Genomic DNA, 19207 nt, shown 5'->3' with positions numbered 1-19207 from the left:
AGGGACTCCTATGGAATTAGCTGACGTAACAAATGCAGCAGAGGAATATACTCGCTCTGATTGATCTAGTGAACTCGTGAGCCATGGCTGGGAGTATGACTCTGTGCGGAGAGGAGGCGAACATTTCGCCCTTAAAGTTGGAGCGCTCGATGGCAACTGAGTCAGTGGCCAAAAGTCATTGGGGCCATCGAATAAGAGATGGCGGCACTGGGTCAGTTTCATTGAAGCAAGGACCCCCCTGAATGGTTGACGCCCTCCATTGAGACTCTGAGGCTCTGTGCCCTGAACCTTCAGGGGCTGGGAGAAAGTGTGTGGATTTTGCTTTGGAAAGAAATGCTGGTGCGGGAGAAGGCTGCCAGCTCGGGATATTGTCTGCCCTGCAGCGCCCAAGTTCCTCGGGCCATGCTTGTGCTTGTGGAGGATTGTGGGGCCTTAATAGGGGTCAGCCAACGTGGAAATCTTAGGAAGAGGAGGAGGAGGAGGAGGAAAAAGAGGCTTCTCCCCGTTCAGCGTCAGCTTGACGTGAAGACGATAGGAGGAGAAAGGAAAATCAAAGAAAGCAATCCCCTCTGTGTTGAGACAAGTCTTCTCATTATATTAATTGTGCAGCTGTGGCAGGGGGAAGTTGGTTGGCAGCGGTAGCACTGGCCGTGACCAATTATTCAGTGTGAAGTTTGACAGCTTTTAATTATTTTCTTGCGCTAGTGCGGCACATTTTAACCCCTCGAGGGCTGAATTTACCCCCCACTTCCTCTGCCAACACTAAACAGCACAAACCGCCCCCCCACCAACCCCCAAATAATTTTTGAATCATGCTCAAATATTTCTGACATAGCTCCTGGTGACATCGTTCCAGGAAGAATACGACAGCAAAATATTAATCGAGGAAACGTATAAAACATTGTGGAGCTCTTTGAAATGTTGCCCTCATGTCTCTATCTTGAGCAGAATCAGCTCTGCAAAAATGGCCAGTCATAACTGGAAACTGTCTGACTCTCCTAACCCAGCTCTTGTGTATCTCAGGCTCCTATGTCAAAGGGTGGAATATACTCTTCCTGAGATTCCGAAGATTGTTCCTCCTTTGGTCCCTCCTGGGATAATTCCGAAAATAACTGTTTAATGTGTAATAATATTTCCAATCCTTCCAAACCTCGGATTACATCATCAGTAGACACATTCCAGCAGCTCCGATCTGACATCAGAGGTGACTGCATAACCAACACCCCCTCAATTTGAAACATTTCAATCATCCCTCCTAATGGAGGGGCGATGAGCATCTTTTATGATTGATCTGAGTTATTGGAAGAAGTGGTTTATTCCTTGTCATCAAAGGGTTAATGTTTTGAGTTTGTTTTAGGGAATAGATTGGGTTGGCGTAATTTTTGAGGGAGCCCAGGGGCTACAATTAGCCAAACGTTCTGCCATGGGTGAATTTTTCACGTTGTTCAACTGCTGTCGTTTTAGCCCAGAAATGGATGTCATTGCAGATGTCATTGATAATGGATTTACCTTCATCCCTCCCCATGCCAACAATAAGATATCCGTGTAAAATCTCTGATAGCCCTATTTAATCCCTGCTGAAGCACCATTAAAAATATTGCACCGTTAAAGAATATGTGTCACGTTCATGAAATGATACAGCCCAGAAAGATTACCAAGGAGGTGAAGGATTATCGGTGGCGTGTGGGAATGTAAAGTTGAGGTTACGATCCCATCATTCATGACGTTGGTGAATGCCAGAGAAGACACGAAGGGCTGAGGGTTGTTTGTTTGTATGTAAGGAGGCCATTTGACCCATCGTCCCTGTGCTGGCATTTTTTGTAAGAGCTGCCCAATTAATCCCTCTCCACTGCTCTTCCACCAAAGTCAGGCACATTTATCCAGTGCCCTTTCTGAGGAGCAACTATAGAACCCTGTTTCCACTGCCCTTTCAGGCACTGCGTTCCAGTTCATAGCAACTTCTGAATTCCGGGTCAGGATGTGTTAGCCATGGAAGGTGCATTCATATTGTCACGAAACCCGAGGCGGATTATCAGCCTGCAATTTCTTTCAGTATGCCCGATGGCATGTGGAAAGATTGGAAGAGTTTTCAGGTCGGCCATCCTGAGGCAATGGCAAACCATAACAGTACTTTGGCCGTAACGTGGACAAAGCCAATGGACATCCATGGTCCAACCCTTAGAAATGAGACCAGGAGAAAAGACGGACAGATTATCAAATCCCCCTTTCACCTTCTCTGCTCTAAGCAGAACAAATCCAGCTTCTGAAGTTTCTCTTTATCTCTGATAGCATTCTGTGAATCTTCTCTGTACCCTCTCCAAGGCCTTGTCTTTCTTAAAGTGAAGAAGGGTCCAGACCCAAAACATCAGCTTTCCTACTCCTCTGATGCTGCTTGGCCTGCTGTGTTCATCCAGCTCTACACCTTGTTATCTCTTTCTTAAAGTGAAGTGCCCAGAATTAGTCACTGAATTCAAGCTGATGCCTTAACCACTGCTATATAAAGTTTTAGCACAATGTTCTTGCTTTAATGCTTCCATGTCTTTGTGACATGATTTTTCCTGCTGCCTTTTAAAGGTTTGTGTGTGTGTGTGTGTCACCCACCCTTGCTCACCAACAAGTCTCTGTTCCTGCTTTTAAAATTGTACCATTCTGTTGTTGCCTCTCTTGCACTTCCAACCAAAGTGTCACATGGATAATCTGACCACTGCTACTCTGAGTGATCCTCTGAAATGTTACTATTACTGACTTGCATGCAGCATTGATCTAGAATATGATCAATGATGATTTTGTACATAAATCCCATTTCGAAGTATTTGGGTATTGCATCAATGACAAGTTTCTTGTACACTGGTGTGCAGATCGTTACAACATTTCCTAACTTGTGTGAATTCAGTGGTAGGTGTAGACCATGAATTTTTTCAATCATAATCAGTAGTTTTAAACTGTTGGTAACTTGAATCACAAAATTCTAATCAATGCTCTTCTGTTTCATGGTATCCCCAAATTATCCTGGTTATAAATTAATCTTGAGCCCTGCTGATGAGGCCCTGGATTTTCATGTCCTTGCCTGCCTTTATCACCTCTTGTTGTTTGAACCTGTGGAAGGTGAGACTTGTGGACACGTTTACACTAAATAAAGAGTTGCATCTTCAATCTGCCGTTAGATGTCCCTGAGGACTTTACAAGCAGTAGATTAAAAGCAAGAAAAGACAAATGGCAAAGGTAAGACCAAACGTTAGCAGTTGGCCTGATTTTGGAGCAAGTTGGTTGCTTGGTTGATTCAGAGATGTTGGCCAGTGCTCCTGGAGGAAGGCCTGCTGCTGTGGGATCTTGCTCTGACAGAAAGGTCATCGCCTGAAATATTAACTCTGTTCCTCTGCACACCTGAATATTTCCACCACCAATTTTTTTTACTTCAGATTTTCAGTATCCTCAATATTTTGCTTTCGTCTTCATTTGAAATATAATCAGTCTGTTCATTTGAGCTGGTACTGAACCATTTGAAGCCTGCTGGATTTTTTTTTTTGAAGGTCTTACAACATGTTCACAAGAAAGGAACCTGCCAACTCTAGTCTAAGCACACATTCTGTGGTTCACCCGGACGTAGCTTGGAAGGGCAGCACTAGCTAAGGATGGAGGATTAACGTTGCAATGCCAGGTCACCTGATAGAGCCATAAAGGATGGAAACAGACCCTTCGGCCCAACTCATCTGTGCCGGCCATGTTTCCTAAACTGAACTGGTCCCATTTACCTGCATTTGACCATACCCCTCTTAACCTTTCCTATCTACGTACCTGTCCAAATCTCTTTGAAATGTAGTAATTGTACCTGCCTCTACCACTTCCTCTGGCAGCTTGTTCCATATATGCATTACCCTCTGTGTGGAAACAGTTGCCCCTCAAGTCGCTTTTAAATCTTTCCCCTCTCGCCGTAAACCTGTGCTGTCTATTTTTGAACTCCCCTACCTTGGAGAAAAGACCTTGACTATTCGCCTTATCTATGCCTGTGATGATTTTACAAACATCTATAAGGTCACCCCTCAACCTCCGCTCCAGGGAAAAATGTCCTCCTATCCAGCCTCTCCTTTATAACTCAGACCCTCCAATCTTGGTAACATCCTTGTATATCTTTGTATATCTTTATATATCTCTAGTTTAATAACATCCTTTCTGTAGCATGGTGACTAGAATTGTACACAGTTCTTCATTTGTTGCCTTACCAATGCCTTGTGCAGCCCTAACATGACATCCCTACTCCTGTACTCAGTGCATTGATCAATGAAGGCAAGTGTGCCAAATGTCTCCTTCATCACCTGTGATGCCACTTTCAAGGAACTATGTACCTGCCCCCCTAGGTCTCTCTGTTTGATAGCCCTTCCCAAAACCCAACCATTAACTGTGTAGGTCCTGCCCTGGTTTGTCTTACCAAAATGCAACACCTTGTACTTATCTAAATTAAACTCCATCTGCCATTTCTCGGCCCAGTTGATCAAGATACCGTTTTACTCTTAGACAACCTTCTTCACTGTCCGCTGTACCATTAATCTTGGTGTCATCCACAAACTTACTAACCACGTCTCATATTTTCTCGTCCAAATTATTTATGTAAAATGATGGACCCACACCGATCCTTGTACCACGCACCTCTGTTCTGAACAACAAACCTTTACCACCACCCTCTGCAAATTTAAAAAAACAATCAGTGTGAATGATTACAATTTTTGAAAACCTGTTTTGGGGATTAGTTTGAAGATGGAAAATCTTGATTCAATGACTGAAATTTTTTGCAGTAGTTGGAATATCGCTGCTGTCTCATATGTTACACTGAGATCACATCCACAGAATTAGACATGTTGTGTTATACCCATCTATGTGATGCGTCGTACACCCTTGTTAACATGTTAATAAACTGGCATGCTATTTGTCTGAAAGAAGTATATTACCTGGTTTACCCAACTGAAATTATAATAACTGCACCCTTATTTTATGAAAAGGTAGCATATGTGCAATTTGCCACTTTGGGACATTACTTCTGCAGTTGTGGCTTGAATTGTTTTGTTGGGTTTCAGTGTTATTCCTTTCTCATTCTCTTTCCCAACGTGTCATTCAGCATGGATGTATGAAATGAGTTTTTGATTTTTTTTGTTGCTTTGAAACTCCCTGCAAACTTTAATCTTCTGTTTTACAATGGGGAAAAAAATGGTAGTGTAGCCCTTTAAATGGAGTACCATCACGGACTGTAAAGTTTACAATAATTTGACCTCGAAATGAGTTGATGAAAGTCTTGGCTCATTACAAGGTAGATTTCTTTGCCTGTATGTATTTAACTTGTGCTGGGATAAAGTTATCTGGGTTCTGGCAGATCTTTGGTACTTCTCCCATTCTGTGAGGTGTGTAGAATGTGGACACTGATCAGTTTGGTTTTCTACAGAAGAAACTGTAGCTGCACCCAAGCTTATCATTACCAGGTCTTTGCATTTCTCCCCTGTGGGGTAGAAGTGTTGAAGCGTAAGACTGATTATAGGTAGGAACAGGAAGCTCAGTTTCCAACAAATCCTACCGTATCACCAAATGACTGCATCATTTCCAGCTGAAATGAGCTAATTCAGCACAGTACAATACCTTAAGCTGCATGTTTACTTGATAAATCAGCCAGGCAGCTAAAGTACAAATTTCACACACTAATTTCCTTCACCCTTGTCAAATTGTGCTAAATAGTGTTTAATAGTCTGGGAAGTTTATTGCTGTTGCCTGGTCTGTTTAACATAATTTTGAACTGTACTAATGTCCATCATTTTCGCTTTGCTAGTCAGAAGCTGTTGCCTTCAAGAACCAGTTTTCAACTGTGTTCTGTGTTCAAATTGGCTTTTCTTCTAATCATTTCCTAAGAGGTGGTTGGTACCCAACTTTTTATGGTGTTCGTCAGCCAAGTAAATGTACTCGTTTGTGTCACTGTTTTGCATCTTGGGAATGGCCTAAGGGAGTTCTTCCAGCCTGCAATTGGGGCATTTCCTGTATTGAACCATTAATGGAGACCCAAGTCTATTACTCTCCCTCTTTTTACTGTGTTAGTGCGAGACTTTCTTTTCTCCTTACACTGACAATGGTGGTTTTGGTTGCTGGAGTGCCTTGTTCGTTACGGGAGATGTTGTGCTTTTCTTGCAGCCCACTCGTCAGGCATGCCATTGGTCAATGGAGATGATGGACTCAATCATTCCGAGGTGGAAAACCATAAAGAGAAGGAAGATGGTGAGCCTCGCATTGACGACGGGAATGAGCAGGAAGTAATAGTCATCCAAGACACTGGTTTCACTGTCAAGATACATGTTCCTGGGATAGAACCATTTGATCTGCAGGTCAGTGTGGTAATAATTCATACTCTTGAGTTCAGCTGGCTTTGTGGAAATGCCTTGGGTTTTGTGTGCAGAACTGTTGTGCCGTGTGCCAATGCCATTTGGCTGACCATTCCAATCCTTTTATGCAACTTTCTTGAAGCTTTAGGCTGGTTTTTGAAAAAAAAACAAAATATGGAAATCTGAAATAACAATAAAATGCTGGAAATGCATACCAAATGTGAGCCAGAATCTGAAACCAAAAGATTCCCCCTTTCGTTGCATCCTATTTTATGTAAACTATTAGGCGATCGTGTCTAATAAAGTCTCACCCTGGTTTTTCACCAGTTAATATACCCACCATTTAAACTTCCTAAAACATTCATTCAATGACATGTTTTACACATTATTAACCTGAAATGTCCCAGCGTACCTCTGAGAGGAACGTGGAGACCGATACAGGAGGACTCATGAGGAGGTGCTAAAAGGTGGGCAGTGATACTCTTTTGCAGAAGTTTTCAAAGATGAGAAAGACAGATGTTTTCGGAAGAGAATTTGTGTAGCGGAGCTGGATGGCTAGCTGCCCTTGCATTGACAACGACTGAAGGTGAAGTCTGTGTGCTGGGAAATAGGAGAGATTTTAGTGCAGAAACTGGGCACTTGAACACAGAAAGCAACTAATGTTAAATACTCCAGGCATAGAGATGCTGGCTTAAAGTTGGCATTGTTAGAGTGGGGTCTACAGTTTTTAAAATTTTAATGTCCTTTTACAGCTACATTTGGATCAAGTGACGGTGCTATCTTTATTTCAGGCCAGAACTGAAATGTTGCTCCTCCTATCTGAGCGTATCCTGGTTGCTGGGACTCTAAGTAGCTGTACATTTAGATCCTACCATTTTGTAGGAAGGGAAAAGCCCTGGGGCAAGTTGAGCATCATTCCAACCAGGTTATAGTGGGTTCCTACTCCCTTCTCGATCCCGTTCTGTCTGATAGCATCCACAAGGTTGTCATACTGAGAAACCTTCGGGTAATTACTAAACATTTATTCTGTAGCTTAATGACGCTATTTGGCCTCAGTTCCAAAAGGTGTGTTCAATAAGTCATAAGAAATCACAGCAAGTACAGGCTGTTCAGCCCATTGAGTCTGCTGTGCCATTCAATAAGATCATGGCTGATCTGTTTGCGGCCCACATGCCACTTTCCTGTCTTTCCCAAGAATCCTTGACTCCTTTGTTAGTCAGGAATCTGTCCTGCCCAACTTTCAATGAATTTATTGACCCAGTCTCTGTTGCTCTCTGTGGAAGACAGCTCCAAAAGTTACTAACCCTCTGAGAGAAGAAGTTACTCCTAAGCTCCATCTTTAATTGGAAACCCCTTATCTTTAAACATCTGGATCTGCCCTGTTGAGTTTCCTCAGAATCATGTCTCATTCTACAAAGGCATAGGCCCAACCTGCTTCACCTTTTCTCATAACATGACTCCTTCATCCCTGGAATTAGCCGAGCAAACCAATCAAGAAGAAAGGTTAACCACGTTATAAACTTTGTTGCTTGAAAAGCATTGATACAGAACCTCTGCCCTTCCCAAATCCACCTCTACAGGTCTGGGTTGAAAGGTGAAATATTAGTTGCATTCGATTTACCTTCACGTTACCATGACTTGGAAGCCATTCTCGGTTTTTGTCTGATACTGGAGTAGATTGTTAGCACTTCTAAATCAACAAGATGACGAGTATGTATCTTTTGAAGAATGAAAATGATCTGACCAGATCAACTGTGTATTTACTCGGCTGCTTTTTTTTTAACTCACTCCTGGGACATGGGTGTTGCTGGCTGGGCCAGCATTTATTGCTCGTCCCTATTGCCGTTGAGAAGGTGGTGGTGAATGAACTGCCTTCTTGAACCGCTGCAGTCCATGTGCTATAGACCCACGATGTCATTAGGGAGGGAATTCCAGGATATTGACCCGTGTCATAATTCTGTTTCGGGATGGTACGTGGCTTGGAGGGTTTTTAAATCCTTTGCTCTAGTTCTTGTGCGGTGGAACTTCACCATCAGCCAGCTTTTACATAAATAGTCATTCAAAGAGAATCCTGTTTGCAATAGCTGCAACTTCCAAATGAAATGTGCTACTAGTTACTCTGGCAACAGGTCAGTGTTCAAACCACCCAGCACTGAAGGGATGGGATGCAGTGAGGATCTGGAGGTTAATATGAGACCAATACAGTCAGCATCTCCTATTAAGCTGCTGGAGTAACTAGAAAAAGTTGGGATTGACCTTTCTGGAGCAGAGACATTTAAGAGGAGATTTCCCAGAGATGCTCAAAATGATAAAGGGCTTTGTTAAAGTAAATGGGTAGAAGTTGTTTCCACTGGCAAGATGCTAGAGGCCACGTTTAAGATTGTTTTGGGAGGGGAGAGGAATATTTTAGGAAGAATTGAACTTTTATTTTAATGTAGCAAGTTGTACTGATCTGGAGTGCACTGCCTAAGAGGACAGCTGAAGCTGCTGCAATAATAACGTGTAAAAGGAAATTGGAGATATGTGAGAAGGAAACATTTGCAAGGCTGGGGGCAAGAAATCGGGGAAGTGGAACTAATTGGTTTGCTCCTTGAAAGAATTGATGTTGGAATTATAGATGAGACAATTCTTTAAGTGTGCTGTTGCATTTTGATGTGAGTAACTAATTGTACCTTTTTAGGTGATGTGCTTTGTTCCTCTTTACTCCACTCGTTGCCATATCTTCATAGAATCACAGAATCGCTGCAGTGTGGAAGCAGGCCATTTGGCCCATTGAATCTGAACCAGCCCTGCCCGAAGAGCATCCCTCCCTATCCCAGCAACTCTGCATTTCCCACGACTAATCCACCTACCCTTTCATCCCTGAACACTAGGGGCAATTTAGCATGGTCAGTCCACCTAACCTGCACATCTTTGGACTGTGGGAGACAACCAGAGGAAACCCGTGCAAACTGCACGCAAGTAGTCACCTGGGGGTAGATTCGAACTGGGTCCCTGGCGCTGTGAGGCAGCAGTGCTAGCCACTGAGCCACCGTGCTACCCTGTCTTGCACCTTGTAATGATTCCTGATGCCCCGTGCCTCAGTTAAGTGGGTCCTGAGGTCCTGGAGTGGCTTCCGGTGCAGAATTAGCTCCCCTCTCTGCTGGGTTGGCTGTTACAGTTGGTCTCAGTGCCGAGGGGCTAAGGAGCGGAAATGCCACTAGTGTTTCGGTGACCCATGGTGGAATAGTCCCAATGTGGATGTTGTGTAATTGCTTGACTGTGGTGCTCTCTGTACTTGAATCATAGTGAAGATGTTTTAACCAGTAGATGACTGTAAGCTAATTAGGTAAAGTACTAGAGGAAAGGAGGAACTAGGAAATCAAAATTGGCTGTGGTTGAGAGATGGTGTTGTGCCGTAATGTCACCTGTCTCCGGAGAATTCTGTACCTTTCCATAAATAGTTTGTGATCTAAATCTCCATCTTCTTTACAAGTAATTCTGACCTTCGCATTGCGTAGTTAGTGACATGATTGGGAGGAATTAGCAATGTGGAGTAAAGGTCAATGCTATTTTATAAGAACAAATGCTTAGCACATGGTGACGAATTGCACCAAGGTTGTAAATATTGAAATAGGTTGTGATTTATGTTTTCCCCCTGACCCACACTCTGCCCCTGCTTCCTCCGCTCTTAATTTGATCAATCTGGTATCTTTCTATTACTTGACTGAAGTGACATATCAGTTGACTATTTGACTGTGGACAGCCATGTCTGATCTTGGATCTAGGCTGCAATATCAAAAGCCAAGGCACTGCTTCAGTCAATAAACATTTGTTGCTGTCCCTCACAGCGTCCATTTCTCCTTGAAAGCTGAGATTATCTGATCATCCATCACTCTCTGAAACTCAACAAGGTCATGCAAAGTGGCTGCCGCATTTACCTCCAGAACAAACGACTCTGGTTTCACAAAGAAGGAATTATGAAGACTTCGGGAAACCCTGAGAATATGGAAGACTGTGTTTTGGCCCTTCTTTACCATAGAACTTGTTCCCATTTGCACACGAAAACATCAGGGCACTCTGACCAGGCTGGACTTTTAAATGTGGTGTTAGTGAGAGTGGGTCTTTACCTGGTAGGTGACACCCAGTTAGAGGCTCATGTTTGCAGTTTCACAGAGGGTTTTCTGTTTGGTGTTTCCCTGGGGAGGGCCTGCAAAGAATCAGCACAACAGATGCTGCAGATGCACTTCCTGAAACTATGTAATAACATTGCGTCATTCCCAAGTCTTTACCAATGGCAATAAATGACTGAGATGAAAAAAAAACTCTTCAATCTTTCTATCTTAAAAAAATAAACTGTGTAAGCACTTAAATTGTAAAATCCCTCAAAGATTCTAAGACTTCTGTTAAATTGGAATTTGTCGTTTTTAATGTGGTGGCAATTTAATCCATCATTTCCCGAGTTCCTGAACTCCTTCCAGTTCTGAAGAAGTGTCATACCTGACTCAACGTTAACTCTGTTTCTCTCTCCACAGATGTTGCCAGACCTGCTGAGTTTCTCCAGAGTTCTGTGTTTGTATCAGGCACAATTCCTTGCAGATTTACTGCCTGTGGGCATTGTTCAAGTGGCAGCTTATGGATGAAGCTTTGCTGGACTATGAGACTGCAAAAGGCGTCGCAGCCAAACCAGAGGAGCAACTTTTTTTTCCTCCCCTTTTTTTTTTTTTTCTTCCTCTTTTTAAATTCCTCCCTCAGTAATCCAGGGTTACTGAGGCCAGTTGCAACACCCATTTATTGAGGTCAGCCTAGCTCAAGTGTCAACCATGTCAGTCAGTGATTCGAGATCTTGATTCTTGAGGCGCAAGGTTGTGGGTTCGAGTTTCTTTATAAAAAGACTTGAACAACATCGAGGCTAATGTTCCAGCGCAGAACTGAGTGCTGCATTGGTCACTATTCCCTCCTCTCCTGGGTGAGATGTTAATGTGAGGCCTTGCCTGCAGCATCTGGAAGTGGAAAGAGTCCCAAGTTGCTATTTCGAAGAAGAACAAACGAGTTGTTCTTGATGACCTGCCCAATACTTACCTTGAAACACGATCACAAAAACAGATTATCTGTCCATGCTTTCTCTGCTGCTTGTGGGATCTTGCTATGCACATAATGCTGCATTTCTTGCATTACAACAATGACCTTCCTTCAAGACCAAGTGGTTCATTGGCTTCAAATGCTTCTGAGAAGGGCTAGATGAGTGCAAATCTTTTTGTTGCTTTTTAACTTGGCACAGGGTCACAATCTCAAACTCTGGCACAAAAGTAGAAATTTTTGCTGATGTGAACTGCACCTTCATTTTTCCTCCCATCTCTTCTCTTCTCCCCACAATTCTTTCTGCAAGTCTTCCTTTCTTACTGATGGGTGCTCGGGGTTCACCTCCACCCTCCTAACCTAAACAGCGCGTGCGCCACAGACACACACACACACAATCTACATCCTGGCAGGGTGTGAGCTGGACAGGGCTGGATCCCTGTTGATATTTTGCGCTTTCAACCAGCGAGTGCGTACGTTAGGTGGCGGCTCACTGAACATTCCTATCCACCCTTGTGACAGACAAACTGTTCCAACAAATATCAGGAATGAGTTCAGCTTTTGTGATTTTGAAAATTAACTCATTCTGAGCTGACCTAAAACGGATTTTGTGACCATTTGGACTAAATCAACACAGTTTATTCTCTGGTTCCTTTCCTGCCTTCGGCTTGCCAGGAAACAGCAGCAGACTTAATTCAAGGTGATTACAAATGGTCTAGACATAGCTGGATCAGATACCCAGGATTTTCCAGCTGTATATTATTGTGATGAATTGGGAGCAGGGGTACTGCTGGGAATCTCTGCCTCAAAAGGGAGTTGGAGGTTATCGGGGGGGGGGGGGGGGGGGAGGGGGGTTTGGGAGGGAATGTGGAGTTAGGGCCACAATCAAGTGGACCAGGCTCGAGGGTCTGAAAAACCCTCTCCTCCTGCTATATTTGACTGAAACACTGCTGGGGGCCACTTGAAGAGGTTTCAGGAATAAAAGAATGACTAGAGTAAGATTAGGGCCAGTCAAGGACAGTAGTGGGAAGTTGTGCGTGGAGTCTGAAGAGATAGGAGAGGCACTAAATGCATATTTTTCATCAGTATTCACACAGGAAAAGGACAACGTTGTCGAGGAGAATACTGAGATACAGGCTATTAGATTAGACGGGATTGAGGTTCATAAGGAGGAGGTGTTAGCAATTCTAGAAGGTGTGAAAATAGATAAGTCTCCTGGGCCGGATGGGATTTATCCTAGGATTCTCTGGGACGCTAGAGAGGAGATTGCAGAGCCTTTGGCTTTGATCTTTATGTCGTCATTGTCTACAGGAATAGTGCCAGAAGACTGGAGACTAGCAAATGTTGTCCCCTTGTTCAAGAAGGGGAGTAGAGACAACCCTGGTAATTATAGACCAGTGAGCCTTACTTCGGTTGTGGGTAAAGTGTTGGAAAGGATTATAAGAGATAGGATTTATAATTTGATTAGGGATAGTCAACACGGTTTTGTGAAGGGTAGGTCGTGCCTCACAAACCTTATTGAGTTCTTTGAGAAGGTGACCAAACAGGTGGATGAGGGTAAAGCAGTTGATGTGGTGGATATGGATTTCAGTAAAGCGTTTGATAAGGTTCCCCATGGTAGGCTATTGCAGAAAATATGGAGCCATGGGATTGATGGTGATTTAGCGGTTTGGATCAGAAATTGGCTAGCTGTAAGAAGACAGAGGGTGGTGGTTGATGGGAAATGTTCATCCTGGAGTTCAATTACTAGTGGTGTACCTCAAGGATCTGTTTTGGGGCCACTGCTGTTTGTCATTTTTGTAAATGACCTGGATGAGGGCGTAGAAGGATGGGTTAGTAAATTTGCGGATGACACCAAAGTCGGTGGAGTTGTGGATAGTGCGGAAGGATGTTGCAGGTTACAGAGGGACATAGATAAGCTGCAGAGCTGGGCTGAGAGGTGGCAAATGGAGTTTAATGCGGAAAAGTGAGAGGTGATTCACTTTGGAAGGAGTAACAGGAATACAGAGTACTGGACTAATGGTAAGATTCTTTGGTAGTGTGGATGAGCAGAGAGACCTCTGTGTCCATGTGATAGATCCCTGAAAATTGCCACCGAGGTTGGTAGTGTTGTTAGGAAGGTGTACGGTGTGTTAGGTTTTATTGGTAGAGGGATTGAGTTTCAGAGCCATGAGGTCATGTTGCAGCTGTACAAACCTCTGGTGCGGCCGCACTTGGAGTATTGCGTACAGTTCTGGTCACTGCATTATAGGAAGGATGTGGAAGCATTGGAAAGGGTGCAGAGGAGATTTACCAGGATGTTGCCTGGTATGGAGGGAAGGTCTTATGAGGAAAGGCTGAGGGACTTGAGGCTGTTTTCGCTAGAGAGAAGAAGGTTAAGAGGTGACTTAATAGAGACATACAAGATGATCAGAGGATTAGATAGGGTGGACAGTGGGAGCCTTTTTCCTCGGATGGTGGTGGCTAGCATGAGGGGACATAGCTTTAAATTGAGGGGTGACAGATATAGGACAGATGTCAGAGGTAGGTTCTTTACTCGGAGAGTAGTAAGGGCGTGGAATGCCCTGCCTGCAAAAGTAGTAGACTCGCCAACTTTAAGGGCATTTAAATGGTCATTGGATAAACATATGGATGATAATGGAATAGTTTAGGTTAGATGGGCTTCAGATTGGTTTCACGGGTCGGCGCAACATCGAGGGCCGAAGGGCCTGTACTGCGCTGTAATGTTCTATGCTCTATGTTTCCAACAGCAGTTTAAATTATGACGATGTCTCTCAGCAGAGAGCCCTCAATGTCAACCTCGTTTCAATCTCAAAGTTTTATTGTGTGCCGAGGGGTCAGCAAGCCAAGGTGGTATCTGACTATCTTTATCCTGACGTTTTTCGTATCTCACTGGGCCCCTCGTATCTGGAGCGAATGTTAGGGACAGATAGCGTGAGCCCAGACTTCTGTTGTATCGCTGTTTTGGACCCTAAAAAGGTACTCTGAAGTCTGAAATTGTTCATGTGCGTATTGAAGTTAGAAAGCTGTGGTGTCTCGTGGAAAGATGAATTGGCGATAAGTCTTGTTGGAAGAGAGGGGTTGACAGACAATGGTTGAAGTGGGAAGGACAGTTTTAAATAGCAAGTGACCTGAAGTCGGGTTTTACCAAAGCTAAAACTTTGGCTTCAAATTCTGGGATAATGTAAGTCGTCATAAAATTCAAGCAATGAGCCTCCATAAAACATAGAAAATAAGAGGAAAATTAAGTTAATCATCCCTTGAGTCTGCTCTGCCATTCGATTTGATCATGGCTGATCATCCAACGCTGTATCCTGTTCCCACTTTCTCCTCAGACACTGTGATCCCTTTAGCCCTAATAACTATATATAAAGATGTTGTAGGATAGGAAGGTTTGAGCTATAGGGAGAGGCTGAATAGGCTGGGGTATTTTTTTTTTCCCTGGGGTGTCAGGCTGAAGGGTGACCTTAGAGGTTTATAAAATCATGAGGGGCATGGATAGGGTGAATAGCCAAGGTCTTTTCCGTAGGGTAGGGGGGTTCAAATCTAGAAGGCATAGGTCTAAGGTGTGAGGGGTAAGACATGAAAGGGACCTGAGGGGCAAATTTTTCACACAGTGGATGGTGTGTGTATGGAATGAGCTGCCAGAGGAAGTGGTGGAGGCTGGTACAATTACAACATTTAAAAAGCATCTGGATGGATATATGAATAGGAAGGGTTTAGGGAGATAACGGGCCAAAGGCTGGTAAATGGGACTAAGACAGATTGGGATTTCTGGTCGGCACAGATGAGATTGACCAAGGGGTCTGTTTCCATGCTGTATAACTCTATAACCTCTTCTTGAAAACATTCAGTGTTTTGGCCTCAACTGCTTCCTGTAGCGGAGAATGCCCCAGGCACACCATTCTCTGGGTAAAGACATTTCTTATCGTATCGTCCTAAGTCTTTAGATTGTGATCCCTGTTTCTGGACTTGCTATCATTGAGAACGTGTTTGTCCTGTCCATTCCTGTTAGAATGGTGATGGTAGGTTGTCATTTGCTCTCACTCTTTAGAGTAAATGGTATGATGCTGATTATAAAACTTAGGACAGCACCATCCTGAAAGCTGGTGGAGGGAATAGTCAATTTGTTTGCAAGTAAGAAGAAGAGGCTACCTTTGAACTTCAGCCTGTGCAGAATGGAGGAAGTTGGGAGGTTGACCAAACATGCACTTTCAACACGCAATCTGTGGAAACTTTGGTCAAAAAGTGTTTGCTCTATCGTTGAAATCAGAGGGTGATTAGCACTTGATCTCAACGTTGGGAAGACATTGCTGTTTGAGATCTTCCTGAGTTCTGACTTCTTGTCCATCTGTAATTTCCATTGCTCTTCATTCAGCAGCTTGTCCTCAGGTGCCTGAGCTCTAAGTTTTGAAATTCCCTCCCTCAGCCACTCTGCTTTTCTCTCCTTGAAGATGCTTATCGTAAACTGTCGCTTAGGTCAAGTTCCTGATGCCGCCTCGCATTTTCAATGTCACGTTTTCCTCCTGTGAAAGGTCTGGGAATGTTTGATCATGTTAACACGATAAGGGTTAATTTCATTGTTCCGAATGTATGTGCCTTTCTTGTCCTAGGTTTCTCCACAGGAGATGGTGCAGGAAATCCATCAGGTCCTTATGGACAGAGAGGACACCTGCCATCGTACATGCTTCTCTCTACAGCTGGATGGAAATGTTCTGGACAACTTCTCTGAACTGAAATCTATAGAAGGCCTGCAGGAAGGTTCCAATCTGAAAGTAGTTGAAGGTATTGTACAGACTCCCATTCTGGCACATTCCTCTCCAGAGTTGAGCTGTATTGCTTCCCAGCTTCTTTTTTATTATCATCTTCTGTTTTATTTTAACCCATACTTTGCATTACTTTAACCACCTCTTCCTGTTTTAACCTACATTTCAACCTTTGTGTCCTGTTCCATGAGCCTTGGCTCTTTGGCTGTGTGAAATTTTTTGTGTGTGAGAATGCACAGTTGTGAATGTAGTTCCAGGTGGAAGACAAACCAAACCTTGAGACACCAGTCACTTATAACTGCTCAGAGATCAATCATGTTGAAAGAGAAAATAACCTTAGTCTGACTGTTTTCTCTTTTACCAATGATTCTTTGACCACCAGTGACCATAGCCTACTGAGCCCTTGAAGTTGTAGCCATGCTCGCCGAGCCAGTGTTGATCAAATGGGACAACCCATCCATAATCGCACAAGCTAGCAGAGACACGCCAGGGAATTCCATCAACAAACACATTGAATTAGACCCTGTGTACAAACCACTGAGAGACAGAACCGGAAGTGACACCAACCACCCCAACAAACCGAGGCATATAAATAACAAGCGGGATAGAACACCAGAGATAACAAGGTGTAGAGCTGGATGAACACAGCAGGCCAAGCGGCATCAGAGGAGCAGGAAAGCTGATGTTTCAGGTCTAGACCCTTCTTCAGAAATAGAACACCGGCCTTTCGCCGGAGATGCACTGACGATGTTACCTATCAGGGTGACAAAATGTTTACAACCAAACCCACCGCTCAGCGAGCAAGTCTACAACCTCAACCCGAGCTACAAATCTCAAACTGCTGAACACTTATCTGGATCATCTGAGGAGAAATTTCTTTACTCAGAAGGTTGTTAGGAATTGGAATGCACTGCCTGAGAGAGAGTGGCTGAGGCAGATTTCATAGGTTTCAGACGAGGGCTGAATATTTATTTGAACGTGATGAAGTTAGAGGGCAATGGAGATAGGGCTGAAGAGTGGAACTGGCAGGGTAGCTCTTTTAGTACAAACACAATCATTCAAATGGCCTCCTGCACTATGTAATTCTATAATTCCCCCTCTTCTCAGTTCCCAGCTCCATACCAATGACTCCCTAGCTCTACATACATTCTTCCATCCATTAGTGGTTGTCTCAACTACACCAGACTGACCAGGTTGAATGAAATCAATCCAATTCATTCTTCTTTTTCCAACTCTTGGTTTGCCTTTGTTGAAGTTTGAGGGCCTCAACATTTGGAATAGTCTATTTCTTAGTGCTATTGTCTTGTTGCCGGATACATTTTGTGTGTAATTTAGTGTCACCTGTCTGAGATATCAGGATATTTAATGGCAGTTTGAAACTTGATACATGATCTCTACAGCTCTGTGGAGCACAGTCGAAAGGTTTGGACATAATGCGTTGCCTTAGCAAAACTGGAGTCACAAGGAATTGGGGAGAAAACACTCTGCTTTGTGGAGTCATACCTGGCACATGAGAAGATGATTGTGACTCTTGGAGGTCAGATATCTCCTCTCCAGGACATCTCTGCAGGAGTGCCTCAGGGTAGTTTCCTAGGCCCAACCATCTTCAGCTGCTTCATCAATGACCCTCCCTGCATCATTAAGGTTAGAAGTGGGATGTCTGCTGATGATTGTGCAATTTCAGGGTCATTCGTGACTCCTCGGAGACTGAAGCAGTCCATGTACAAATGCAGCAAGATCTGGACAATATCCAGGCTTGGGTTGATGCGTAGTGTGAATGTCACTTGCCACGTATGTGCCAGGCAGTGTCTCCAATAAGAGAGAATCTAACCATCGCCTTTTAACATTCGATGGCATTACCATCACAATCCTCTACACTCTGGGGGTTACCAGAAACTGAACTGGACTAGCCATAAAAATACTGTGACTACAAGAACGGGTCGAGGCTAGAAATCGTGCAGTGAGTTACTCACCACCTGACTCCCCAAAGCCTGTCCACCATCTACAAGGCACAAGTCAGGAGTGCGATGGAATGCTCCCTACAGGCCTGGAGGGTGCAGCTCCAACAACACTCAAGAAGCTTGATTCCATCCAGGACAAAGCAGCCCACTTGATTGGCACCACATCCATAAATAACCACTCCCAGTGCTCAGCAGCAGCTGTGGGTACCATATACCCTGCAGAGGTTCACCTGGCTCCTTAGCAGATTCCGAACTCCCAACCACTACCATCTGGAAGGACAAGGGCAGCATCTACATGGGAACACTGACACCTGCAAGTTCACTCCACCAAGTCACGCGTCGTCCTGACTTTGAAATATATCACCATTCCTTTACTGTTACCGGGTCAAAATCCTGGAACTCTCCCTAACAAAGTTGTGGATCAATCTACAGCAAATAATTTGCTCTGGTTCAAGAAGGCAGCTCACTACCACCTTCCTGAGAGCAAATAGGAATGAGTATTAGATGCTTGCTCAGCCAACAATGCTCCTGTGTCCCATGAGTGATTTTCTTAATAAATGTCGCCCAATCAAATTTTTAGATATCAGGAACTGAGTTTGAAGGTCATCTGTGGTTTTCTGCTGGGGAAATGGGCAACATAAACCTTATCACTGGGAACCACAGACCTTTAGTGCTCTAGTCAGATGGCACCTTGAATACTGCATTCAGTTCTGGTCACCAAGAGAAGTGTCCAAATGTCCACACGGTTGTTTCCTGGTATAAGGAGAATTGAGAGAAGGCAAACGAAACTTAGATATTTCAACGTAGAAAGGAAATGGCTGAAAGCATGTTAAGAAGTATGTAAGATACCTAAACCTATGCAAAATATTCCTTCTAATTAAACTTGAAAACAGAACAAAGGAATATCCTTGATAGTAGGAACTGCAGATGCTGGAGAATCCGAGACAACAAGGTGCAGGGCTGGATGAACACAGCAGGCCAAGCAGGCTGACGTTTTGGGCCTAGACCCTTCATCAGAAAGGCCTTTTCTGATGAAGGGTCTAGGCCCGAAACGTCAGCCTCTCTGCTC

The 19207-nt window shown here is 43.9% G+C and overlaps 1 protein-coding gene across 2 annotated transcripts in view; it reads left to right on the top strand.

Moving 5' to 3' along the window:
• The window catches only part of cluha (clustered mitochondria (cluA/CLU1) homolog a), a 101289-nt gene that overhangs the window by 21109 nt on the left and 60973 nt on the right, over positions 1-19207 (top strand). For both annotated transcript variants that reach the window (XM_048612620.1, XM_048612619.1), the window contains exons 2-3: positions 6166-6356; positions 16025-16196. In XM_048612620.1, coding sequence (XP_048468577.1) covers positions 6166-6356; positions 16025-16196 — 363 coding nt within the window. The remainder of the gene's footprint in view (positions 1-6165; positions 6357-16024; positions 16197-19207) is intronic.

The sequence above is a fragment of the Rhincodon typus genome, chromosome 26, assembly GCF_021869965.1.
Source record: "Rhincodon typus isolate 14 chromosome 26, sRhiTyp1.1, whole genome shotgun sequence".
NCBI lineage: Eukaryota > Metazoa > Chordata > Chondrichthyes > Orectolobiformes > Rhincodontidae > Rhincodon > Rhincodon typus.
Note: the sequence above shows the minus strand (reverse complement) of the source record. Positions and strands in the feature narration are given on the sequence as shown.